This window comes from Watersipora subatra, chromosome 3 (genome assembly GCF_963576615.1).
Source record: "Watersipora subatra chromosome 3, tzWatSuba1.1, whole genome shotgun sequence".
NCBI classification, from domain to species: domain Eukaryota; kingdom Metazoa; phylum Bryozoa; class Gymnolaemata; order Cheilostomatida; family Watersiporidae; genus Watersipora; species Watersipora subatra.
In genome coordinates, this window is record NC_088710.1 from 32,797,226 (window position 1) to 32,810,234 (window position 13,009).

Sequence of the window (13,009 nt, forward strand, 5' to 3'; positions counted from 1 at the left end):
GATGCCAACATACAGTGTTGAGTTTGACAGATAATCATGTAGTACAGATTAAGGTACAGAGTCATCAGAGAAGGTTATTTGATAATCTACTAACTACTTAATGATGAACATGATAAGTTTATCAGTGGTAATAACATGCCATACAAAGATTCTGTTCCCATAAACCACTGACCTCTTAGCAAATGTTAAATACATGATAATCAGTAAAAGCAGAATATCTAAAAATCTCATGAAGTTTAGTCTGTTTAAACTGTTTTGATAACTAACTCGGTTTGACATACCATATTAGACTCAAGTCAACAAAACCAATTTTAATGTTTTAAGATTATCCAAAAGAGGTAGTTTGGTAGCGCCTTAAGAAACCTTGATAATAACTTAACTGGTTTTCTTATGAACTAAAACCGTTTACATTTATGTAGCTTTCCTTCGATGTGGTGTTAAAATTTCATAAAAATGTAAAAAGGATAAACCATGTGGACTCAATGCTGAATTGTCTAATCATACTAGTAATTATTTCTCACATCTGTTGTTGACAATTTCTTTGTAGAGCCACTTGAACACAAATGGGAAAAAAACTTGTTGCACGACTTGAATATTAGTTCAGAGTCTTTATGGTTGTTTCTATTATACCTGTTTCACATTATTATAGCACTGACCTCAAGTTAAAATATTCAACAGTTCACACACAAAATATCATATGGCAATATGCCTCAGCTTGTTAACATGTCGACCATAAATCATCCTTTTTACAATTGAACTTGTTGACTTGAGCCTAATTTGATGAGATAAGTCACAAAAGAGTTGTTTGAAGTTATCAAAGAGGTTTTCTCATAGCTACTAAAATTTTTAGCGAGTTGGAAAACCTGGAAAGAGATACAGCTTCCTCCTATGAGTGAATGTGCATATCGCTGATGGAACATTTCCACCTAGTGTGTAGTTTGCCGAGCTAAGACTGACTTGCCGTACCCTTTCCTGTATCTATAAACATCATTAAGAAACTCTCAATCAGAGAACTTATCATATAAAGATGATATGTTGTCGATGTATTGCAAATTTAGACATACTCTTACTATAGAAAAATTATACAATCTGTTTAAAAATACAGATTCTTTAACTAATCTTCACATAGCAACAATTCACTTTATAAGCAATCAGATTATGCATCTTGTCAAAGGAAGATGCAGTGTCCTGTAAAGCCCTTGATTATAGTCAGCGGTCATCTCCTGACTACCTTTTTAAAATAGTCAATGTAACCTCAACAAGTGTCAACTTTACTATGTATCATCTGCTAATATATTAGTCACCACTTACATGTAATACAAAGAAATAATATATACTTACTATTTTGAATAGGCTCTCTACATCTCTGTGACATGAGTGCTTGTAGAAAGTGGCCACTAAAACTCTGATGAACCAGGATCCATGAGTATTGGATTTAATTGATGTGTATGCTGTAATATAAATGTAAAATGAACAATCTTAGCACCAAAATCAGACATAATTTTGAGAGGGATAACACATGCATTTTCAGAGAAACAAATTAAAATATTTGTTGTGTGACAGAGTGTTGTTGTGCTACCATAAACAGTCTTTGAGCTAGTAATCTACAAAACACTGAAATAGTTTACAACTCTTTGTTAAAAACTGAATATAGATTAGAAGCCTATAGAGAGCACTTGAACAGCTACTAGCTTTTGACCATGATAATACTCCAGCAAAAATTGTTGTCTGAAAAAAGTAGATTGAATGATAAAGTTATTTATAAATTGAGTCCGACTAACCCATCTTTAATGAGCTGGTGATCTCAGCTGTAAGTCACTGTAGTATAATTACCATAGTATGTACATCATGTCTGAGTACTAACCTTCACAGCTAGACTTCATAATAAGGAAGTCATCTACATTGAGAACAACAGGATGATCTGAAGGAGGTTCATCATCATCTGGCTTGAGGCAAAAAGGAATTTCTGTGATCTCCATTGCAGCAGGCACTGACGGAATGGAGGAAGAGGCCAAATGTTGACCATGGAACTCTGCAGCATTTGGAATGCGACTGATCTCTGAATTAGAAAGTTCTTTCAAGTCACCAAAGTCAGTCCGTCCTATAATAAATATGTGAGAAGAGCAGATGTATACAACCCTGCTGACTAATATAATCTATTACGCTCTGTACATCAAGGATTTATCTTAGATTTTTTTAAATTCATCTGTAGATGTTATAAAAAATCAGAAAAAACTGCAATTAGTACATTTTAAAATATTAAATAATAGACTAAATTATTACTTAGACTGCTGCATGTACCAAATGACAACTAGGATAGTAAGTACTTACCCTACAAGGTTAGTAGAGAAGTGCTAGTGGTCTGATGTACAAGGAAAGAGTTATAATAAACTAGTGAATCTTATGAATGTTAAGTGTAAATTGTATATTAGTAGAGAATAAACACTGCAAAGTGTTTTAGAGTGGTACAAGATGTCAGCAAGCGCTCACTCTGGGTGAAGTCAGATGAAAAGTGCTGAATAACATTGAGTACAAATTATATTTGTTGAGTATATTTTAAGATGCTGTATATAACCAAAGTCTGAATGTATAACATCTCATGAGCTGTATTAAATTCAGTTAGAGTATACAGTAATATATGGAAGGTTTTGTTTAATCAGAACAATATATATTATAAGATCATAAACTAATATGCAACTTTGTATCAAAGGAGGTCTGAAACTCAAAAGTTCCAAACATCTCTAAAGTCTCAAAAAGCAGTTAGCTTAAAATTCCAGCAAAATTTCCTTAAAATGATTTTTGTTAAGTTTTGCGGTTGTCTGAAATTGCAAGGCGTTCTAATTAAATGCTACTTCAATGGACAAAACCTAAGGGAAGCGTTCTTGCTCTTGATAATGCACTTACACGTATACATTTAAAATGACAGTTAAGGTGGTAGAATGGGATCAAGTGATGTTTTAGACATACAGTAAATTAAGCGTTTTCTACTTATTAGGATAAGCCAATGAATGACTCATGTAACCTGAAGAAATACAAACTTATTTAGAAAAAATAACAAATACATAATTTTATGCTTATTTAAATAAGTGTTTATATGGCTGCATAACCAACATGAATCTTATAAGCAGGACAAAATGTTGATACAAATATATGAGAAAAAACTGACGGTTCCGTACAGATAGGAATGTGCAACCAAGTTTACATGGTCACCAGCCTACTACTTCTGAAACAAAGTATAATTTGGTACATGTACTTGAACAAATATATTAATAGTATTTGATGAAACACATATACCACATTATAACCTTGTTTCAGAAGGAATGTTCTAGACTAACAAGGCAAGTTGTGTGGAAACTATACACAATGTATGTAAGTAAAGCTTCTGACACACATCAACATCCCTTTTACCAACCTCCTGAGCAGGCTTGTACAATGATGAGCTTGGGTTTACCAGCCATTGCAGGAAATCTCCTTGGAGACAAGCTGTCTCTGATAGATACCAATGAGAACTTTTTACCATGGCTGTCTAGCAGCATGTCTCTTTCAGTTCCATGGCTCATAATGATAAGTATAAACATTCCGAGTCTCTTGTGCTCTTCTCTGCTTGTTTCCTCTTGTATCTCTCTTAGTATTTCCTTTTACCGGGTTTAAAAAAGCACTTGATGAATTAAAATGATTTTTGTTTTCATTTCATATTAATTTTTTGCTTTAAAAGTATAGAAGTTTTGAAGTGCGAAAAACAAACAGATGAGTATTTTAAAAATTATAACAAAAAAATCCATTAAAAATCCAAGAATGCAAAAATAGTTTAAAAGGAGACGATCTGAGGTTATTTTATACGTATACATTGTATTGTTTTTAGCCTAGACTAGAATATTTGAATAAGGCAATAATTTAACATGGACAATAGAATATTGAGATACAGTACTAATCTAACCTAGACAATAGAATATAGGGATACAGTAATAGTCTAACCTAGACTATAGAATATTGAGATACAGTACTAATCTAACCTAGACAATAGAATATTGGGATACAGTAATAGTCTAACCTAGATTTTGGAATATTTAGTTACAGTAGTAGTCTAACCTAGACTATAGAATATTGAGATACAGTGTTAGTCTAACCTAGACTATAGAATATTGAGATACAGTGTTAGTCTAACCTAGACTATAGAATATTGAGATACAGTACTAGTCTAACCTAGACTAGGGAATATTCAGAAAAAAGTACTAGTCCAACCTAGACTATGGAATATTGAGATACAGTACTAGTCTAACCTAGACTATGGAAAATTGAGATACAGTACTAGTCTAACCTAGACAATGGAATATTGAGATTCAGTACTAGTCTAACCTAGACTATGAAATGTTGAGATAATGTACTAGTCTAACCTAGACTATGGAATATTTAGATACAGTACTACTCTAACCTAGACTATGGAATATTCAGTGACTAGTACATGAATACAACAGTGAATAGTCTAACATATATTATCAGCTAAGTCAGAACTACTAACTACCTCAAAGCTCAAGTCAGTCAGCTCTTTCTGGGTCTTTGCAACATCAAATTTTAGGTCTTTCATCAGCCTCTCCAGGTTTGCATAATCTACTTCAGACCCATGCCTTGTATCATCTGAGTGCTGGAATGTTTTGATATTAAAAATAAGGGCCCTCCCTCTCACTCCCCCACTCATTTCGTAGACCTAAAATCAATTAAGAAATAGAGTAAGCTGTGATTAATGATTGATAATAGCAATTTGCATACAATTGCATGTGTACAGCTGTACCTGGTTTATTACCGGAAAAAACAGAATATAGTAGTTAGAGCTGATGTATGGGTTCTTATTTATTAAACTTAAAACAGCTACCTTCACGCTGAAGACAGCTGAGTACTTGAGACACAAATATAGGAGTCATTTTTCCTTTGATGACAAGCTATGGACAAACTATAGGGCACATAAAAGACCGTAGTAGTTTGTACATCCTTAAATAGAATCAATCAGCAGTTTGAACTCTACTAATATTTACCTACTACATGATTATCGATGTCATAAACACTAAACTGATGGTTGGTATAGTTAGTAAGTTGTGCCTATGTAATAACAACAACAAAGGGTAATCTGTGTTGGTTTTACAAAATAATTGATCAAAATGCAACAATAATAGCGATGGTGAGCTATAGAATGTAAATATTAGAATATAAAATGCCTTTCCTTCATCTACTCTACACGAATCTACTCATGATAAGAATTTATATTTTATGATTTTCATTATTCACCTAGATTCTTTAAATTATCAGCCGCATATTTTACACATTAATGAACAACCAATCATAGTTGTTGTAAAGTTTGCAAAACACAAAATCTACAAAAATAATCCAGTTCTTAGGATGTATACGTACAGCACTTATTATCGCTTGCCATAAAAAATGACTGTAGAACAACTTGATTGACCTGTTTACAAAGACAATAAAACAGCTGCCTTTTCTCACGAGTCGCCAAACATTTAATGAGTTTTCCAGGCCTTTACACTTGCCATGGTGGTCGGTCAATAAACATTTTTTACTCATTTCACCTATAAACTGTCATCAGACATTATTTCGAAAGAACTACACAAAAGACTGTCTGACACCTGGCTCGATCAAGTCAGTTGCGTGTGTGCCATTGACAAACAAACATTATTCTAACGATATTACGGACAAGAAACTTATATGTATATTCTGGAGTATGGCAGAGGTATGTTTTGTGTTCACTTGTATTTTATCTAATATTTCTGGTTATAACATTTAATATTATGTGATTTACGTAACATTTTCTGATTCAGACAGCAATTTTGCTTTAAAGATTGTGAATCAATTTGTTTTTTAAAAACCTTTCAGGTTTCACGGTCGGTTGGAAATAAAGTCACAGTCAACAAAGATCTAACCACCGTTGTACTTTGGGAAGTACTCTAAATACAAATATACACACACGCATGATAAATAACTTCTAAAGTTCAAAGAACTTTATAGTGAAACCTTAAGCATACAACATACTGAGGTGTTCACATCATACAATTCTACGGAGCCTAAGTGCTAATCTACGGTCAATAACCTTCATAGAAACTCATCACGGAAGTTATCAAAATACGGAGCCTAAGTGCTATTTATGGACAATAACCCTCATCTAAAGCCACGGAAGTTATTGAATTCAATACTAAGCCTCAAACAAAACGTCTCGAAGTCTGAAGATTGTGTTTTGCTACACAACTGGTGACAATCGACGAACCGAGTTTGCGTTATAAATACGGACATCATCTGTCAACAAATCAAGGATAAGGAACAGACAGTTGATATAGATTTGGTTACGCAATACTTCACTCACGTTAATCATCAGCACTGCAAGACATCATAACACTTCGAGGTCGAAAGCCTGTCGCTTAGAAAGACTAACCCACACAACAAACATTGCTCGTCACTGTTCACAAATAACAAGCCAAGCAAAAGCGTACCTATTAGCCATCAAGCCGCATATCAGATAGTCAGCAACGAGGAAGTCATCACATTGCATCAGTCAGCTAAGTATACGTACTGTGTTGAAAGGTTTGCTTACTCAATCTAACTGACATTTCCTTGCTCAACCTAGTGTGCGCTATAAACACTATTATAGTAAAGTAAATTTGGAGTTGTCACACATTTTGGATTTTTTCTTTTGCAAACAGTTGTTATCATAATTTTGTTTAAAAATCAAACTGTGTTGTAAAACTGAACCGCGATCGAGCCAATTCAGCCAGACAGCTTTAGTGGTTTAAATAATTGTACTCATATTAAGATTGTAGCAACAATAAGGGTAAAAAGGCCTAAACAAAATTAATAGCAATTATCAGTGATTTAAATTGGTCATCATGGAAAGCGAAAGCCTTGAGCTAAATTCAAATTCCGATTTGAGCGAAAGTAGAGTAGAGGAAGAGCAGCTACAGTTAGATGAGGTAACTGAATCAAACAACCCTAGAACACAACGAGCGCTCGCAAGGAGTCAAAAACTGACTGAGCGCACTATTTTACAACTAGGCAGTGATTTTATCAATGAAATAAGTAGACAGTCTGAGAGTATGATAGATTTCCTAGACAAGTTCACACAAGCTGTTGAAAATGCCACCCATGTCATTGATATACCTGCTGTTGATGCCTTTGTTCACAACCTTGATTTGAAAGTCAAAGATATAGGCAATTTATATAATAAAATTATTGAAACAAATGAAAATGAGAAGAGCCCCACCCATGAACAACTCTTAAATGAATTTCAAGCGGATGTCAAGCCATTCAAAACCCAGATCCAGAAACAGTGCCAAGAAGAGAGTGAAATCCTAGCTGAAGAGAAGGCACTCGAAGATGCTAAAAGGAGAATGGAAGAAGAAATGCGAGCTTACACAGTGAAAAGACAAAATCTCCTGAGAAGGATGGAATCATCATCAGTAAGGGTAAATCGTTTGAGCAGTCCAAGTATCAGGGCTACAGCATCTTCAACTCCAAACACAGACAGATACGAATCGTCCTCAGCACCAAGTGCAATCGATAGCATCAACCTGAGGGTAGCGCAAGCCGAGCAACCACAAGCTCAACAACCACAAGTCGAGCAATCACAAGCCCAACAACCACAAGCCGAACAACCACAAACTGAGGAACCGCAAGTTGGAATTGGCACCCGCCACATCCTCAAAGCCTTCACCGACAACCTAGCAGAATCGTTCAATGCCAAAATGAACTCATTGACAGCTAGTGTGTCGAAGCCAAACAGGAAGTCCGTTGAACCGAGCATCTTTTCTGGCGATACCCTCGAATTTTCAGATTGGGAGGTAGATATGGATGCCTTCGTTTTCGAGGAAGGACTAACAGACAGGGAGGCCCTGCGATACCTGAAGAAATTTGTTGCAGGCGAAGCAAAAAAGGCCATAATCGGTTTATTGACATACAGTAGCGATAACTCCTATCAGGAAGCTCGTGAAAAACTGCGAGATCGATACAGTATGGAAGGCGGCATCGCAAGGATACTGTTGAAGAAGCTGGAAAACTGGCCAAACATACGCTCCGGAGACGGAAAGAAGATGAGAGAGTTCGGCGACTTCTTGGATCAAGTCAGAAGAAGCATGAGCTCCACAGAAGGCCTACAGATCCTCAACACTGAGCTATACAACGAACGCATTTGCCAAAAGCTACCCGACAGTGCCAAGTTCTCTTGGACGCAGAGAGTATGTAGAGCTAAGCGAATGAGGACAGGAAATTTGTCATTTTCTGATTTCACAGAGTTTGTTCTCGAGCAAGCGGACTGCTACATGAGCAACATCATGGCATCACAGAGTAAGGATCAAAAGCATGATCAGCCTAAAAGTAAGGGCAGATATGAAGAGAGGACAAACAGAAGGGCTGCATCATACCAAACTGAACGAACAAGAAGAGAACCATTTTGCTACTTCTGCAACGGCAACGACAAAGGACACTACACAAGGGATTGTAGAAAACTGGCTGAGAAATCACTAAAGGAAAGAAAAGACTTTGTACACAAGAAGGGATTGTGCTTCTCTTGTCTGAACGGTAAACATAGATCAAGCATCTGTAACCGCAAGCAGACATGTTCTAACTGCCATAGAATGCACCCGACTATGTTACATGATCCCGACTGGAAGCCCACAGAAAAATCGGACTCACTACGAAATTTCAGCCAACAACCTACTACCAGCAACCAAGGCAAAGAACAAACAAAAACTAAGACATGCAATTCAACTGGAGTCTACGGACAATCTAGCTTCAGTATGATGGTACCAGTATACGTATCCGCTGGAAACAATGAAAAACTAGTGTATGCCCTCCTCGATACATTGTCCGACATCACCTTCATTGACAAGCAAACCGCAATGGAGATTGGAGCAAGTGGCATCCCCGACACCCTAAACCTAGAAACCATGAACGCCATAAGCCGATCATCCACATTGAGGTATGAAAAACTGCAAATCAGAGGATACCTAACCGATGAAATCTCAACAATTGACGCAGTTGAACGACCAGAAATAAAGTGCCACTCAGACAACATACCGACAGATGAGAAGTGCCGCAAGATACCACATTTAAGATCCCTTGCAAGGCATCTCCCACCAAAGCTGGACATCCCGATCGGACTGATGATAGGTAAAGACAGTCCAGAAATCATCACACCACTCCTGACAAAAAGAGGAGAAGCTGGGGAGACATCAGCTTGTAAGACGATGTTTGGATGGACACTATGCGGGGGTAAACTCAAAACCAAACTGGCAACAAGTTTTAAGACGGACGCCACACTCTTTCCCATAGTGGAACAAGACTTTGAAGACCCTGGAGGTAAGCCCCTGTCACAACAAGACATGCAATTTCTTAAAATCCTTGACAAAGGAATTCACCAAGATCCGGACGGGAGCTACGTCATGCCTCTGCCCTTCAAGTCATCATCAACGCCAATACTGCCAAACTACAGGCATCAAGCAGAGCAGAGACTCGGACTGCTCAAAAACAAACTCTTGAAGGACTCAGCATATGAAGCAGACTATCGAAAATTTATGAACACACTATTCGAAAAGGGATTTGCGGAGGAAGTCCCAGTCTCAGAGATGGTAAGAGAAGATGGTAAGTGCTGGTATATACCACACTTTGGAGTGCTTCATCCAAAGAAAAGGAAATTACGTGTGGTCTTCGACGGGAGTGCAAAATACGCCAACACGTGCCTCAACCATCACCTTCTCACTGGCCCAGATCAGCTCAATGACTTACTTGGTATCTTATGCAGATTTCGCACAGGGAAGGTCGCAGTAACGTGTGATGTAGAATCCATGTTTTATAATTTTCGGGTAAGTCAAAATCATAGGAACTTCCTAAGATTCGTATGGTATAGCGATGACTTATCAACAGTGAAAACCTTTCGCATGAGAGTCCATATATTTGGCGCAACCTCTTCGCCTGGGGTAGCCACCTTTGGTCTGAGGCGTCTGGCTGAAGACAACATAGAAATATCTAAAAGTGCGGCAGAATTCCTCAAAGACAACTTTTACGTGGACGACGGAATATTCAGCGTGGATGACATCAGAACTGCCAAAGACCTGGTGAATTCAGCGAGGGAAATTTGCTCTAAAGGCAACCTTCGCCTACACAAGTATGTCAGTAATGAGCCCGCAGCTCTTGCCGATTTGCCAGAATCCGAGAAAGAGATGGAAGCTATCTCATTCAACAGCATCATGCCGACACAAAGAACACTTGGAGTTAGTTGGTGTCTACAGAGTGACCAGCTCTGCTTCACCAGCAATATCGACGCAAGACCACTCTCAAGACGCGGTATTCTCTCAACCGTAGCCCAGGTACATGATCCGATTGGTCTGGTTTCACCCTTTACCCTAATGGGAAAGAATGTGCTACAAGATGTCTGTCGCAAAGGACTTGACTGGGATGAACAGATCGATCTAGATACTACTTCGTCATGGGAAGCCTGGACGCGACAACTCGCCACTATTCATGATATTAGAGTTGACCGCTGCATAAAGCCAAAGGATTTTGGAACTATCAAACGAGCCGAACTTCATCACTTTGCGGACGCGAGTGAAGATGGTTATGGCGCATGCTCATACATCCGTCTTATCGATACCACAGATCGCATCCACTGCGCACTTGTCCTCTCAAAGGCTAGAGTGGCCCCCCTGAACCGAACGACCATACCTCGTATGGAGCTTCAAGGTGCGGTGCTAGCTACCAAGCTCCAAGGGAAACTGCATGAGGAACTGAGGATGCCAATAGACGGAGTGTTCTTCTGGACAGACAGCATGATCGTACTGGGCTATATCAGAAATGAAACATCAAGATTTTCTCCATTTGTAGCAAACAGAGCAACCCAAATTAGACACAGAACAAAGCCGGCACAATGGAACCACGTTCCTGGAATAGTCAATCCAGCTGATATGGCCTCCAGAGGTGCAACCATACATCAACTGACAAACTCTCACTGGTTTTCAGGCCCAGACTTCCTATGGAAGGAAAATCTTGACGACATCTTGCTCAATCAACCTACGCGCTTCAATGTTCCTGCATCAGATCCAGAACTGAGGAAAACTATTAGGGTAGATATGAACCAGGTTACCTACCCCATCAAAGTCGAAAACTTCTCAAAGTGGGACAATCTCATCAGGGCAACAGCACAACTACGTGCGGTCGCTAAACGAGCCAAGGACAAGCTGAAGCCAATCTGGAAACTTGAAAAAATGTCTAGAGAACATTCTCAAGATGCAGAGGCTCTTCTCATCAGGCTTGATCAACAAAAGTACTTCCATTCAGAAATACTGGACATCCAAGCACACGGAAAGGTAAGCAAGGGAAGTTGTCTCAGACAGCTGTCACCATACTTAGACGATCTAGGAATCCTAAGGATAGGCAGTAGAGCAAAATCCTCAACTATTCTCACAGACAAAGAGCTACGACCCGCAATCATACATAAGCGCAGTCACCTAGCCACAGTACTGATCAGACACTTCCACGAGAAGGTCCACCATCAAGGGAGGATCTTTACACAGTCTGCAATCAGACAATCGGGTTTCTACATTATAGGTGCACAAGGCCTCATCAAATTATTACTCAGAACCTGCGTAGGCTGCAAACGCCTAAGAGGTGCCCCCTTGCGTCAACAGATGGGATCCTTACCCAAAGAAAGAGTGGAACATAGCCCTCCATTCACCCATGTAGGGGTAGATACATTTGGACACTTCCTCGTCAAAGAAGGAAGGAAGGAGATGAAACGCTGGTGTATCATCTTCACCTGTATGTATTCCAGAGCGATCCACATCGAAGTCGTAAGTGACTTATCCACAGAGAGTTTCCTACAAGCGCTAAGGTGTCTTGAAAGCATACGAGGGCCTGTAGTTACAATTTTCTCCGATAACGGAACCAATTTCATGGGTTCTAAGACTATGCTTCAATCAAGAATAACTTTCAAGACAAACACTCCCGGTGCTAGCCACCAGGGCGGCGTATGGGAATGGGGAATAAGAATGATTAGGAATGTATTCAACCAAATGAAAGGCAGGTTTTCCGCGAGGATGGACACCGCCGGACTACGGACCGCCATGTACGAAATCTGCAGCATAATCAATGGGAAACCACTGACCTGTTCAAATCTGAACAATCCCGATGAAGGAGTTATAACCCCACATCATCTGATCACCATGAAGCCTGTGTCAGTACCTACACATCAGGAGATAGGTGAAGTGCCAGACGGCGAGGTATACGGAAAAAACATGTTTGAAAAGACGCAACGTTTCGCCGATGAGTTCTGGCGCCACTGGCAGGACTACCTGACAAAGGTAGAGACCCGACAAAAATGGAGAAATCTTAAAAACCAAAACCTTAAAGTGGGAGACGTTGTCGCAGTTGTTGATGAAAACACTTGGCGTAGTCAGTGGAAGGTGGGAGCCGTCGACTCCGTGAATACAGGTAGAGATGGGTTGGTCAGATCCGCTACTGTCAGAATCTCAAACCCAGAACAGATAACGCGTTCCGGCAAGCGGAAAGGGGAACCTAACATGCTTTACAGACCCATACAGAAACTACTGCTATTGGTTAGCATAAACTCCAAGTACTAACGTGCAGTGTCCTTAACCAAACGTATGTTATTCTCTTCCTGCATAAATATTATCATAGTAGTACCAAATATCAATTATTTAGGTATACACGAATACACTCAGTACAATTACATTATACTAGATTTAGATTTGTTAACTTCATAAAGAACTAGTAAATTTTTTAGAAAAATTTAGGTGGGAGAGTGTAAAGTTTGCAAAACACAAAATCTACAAAAATAATCCAGTTCTTAGGATGTATACGTACAGCACTTATTATCGCTTGCCATAAAAAATGACTGTAGAACAACTTGATTGACCTGTTTACAAAGACAATAAAACAGTTGCCTTTTCTCACGAGTCGCCAAACATTTAATGAGTTTTCCAGGCCTTTACACTTGCCATGG

At 38.8% G+C, this 13,009-nt stretch overlaps 2 protein-coding genes across 2 annotated transcripts; one reads left to right on the forward strand and one right to left on the reverse strand.

Moving 5' to 3' along the window:
- Window positions 1–846: 846 nt before the first annotated feature.
- On the reverse strand, window positions 847–4,919 carry LOC137390516 (caspase a-like). The gene is made up of 6 exons (XM_068076845.1): window positions 4,896–4,919; window positions 4,523–4,705; window positions 3,413–3,635; window positions 1,865–2,101; window positions 1,342–1,451; window positions 847–978 (listed from the first exon to the last, which is right to left on the reverse strand). Exons 1-6 carry the CDS (start codon window positions 4,917–4,919, stop codon window positions 847–849), a joined length of 909 nt encoding a protein of 302 aa, XP_067932946.1.
- A 2,172-nt stretch (window positions 4,920–7,091) lies between these two features.
- LOC137390517 (uncharacterized) lies at window positions 7,092–12,626 on the forward strand. Its single transcript, XM_068076846.1, has 5 exons — window positions 7,092–7,571; window positions 7,662–9,633; window positions 10,003–10,421; window positions 10,542–11,350; window positions 12,080–12,626. The coding sequence occupies exons 1-5, from the start codon at window positions 7,092–7,094 to the stop codon at window positions 12,624–12,626; spliced, it is 4,227 nt and encodes a 1,408-aa protein (XP_067932947.1).
- The last annotated feature ends 383 nt before the right edge of the window (window positions 12,627–13,009 follow it).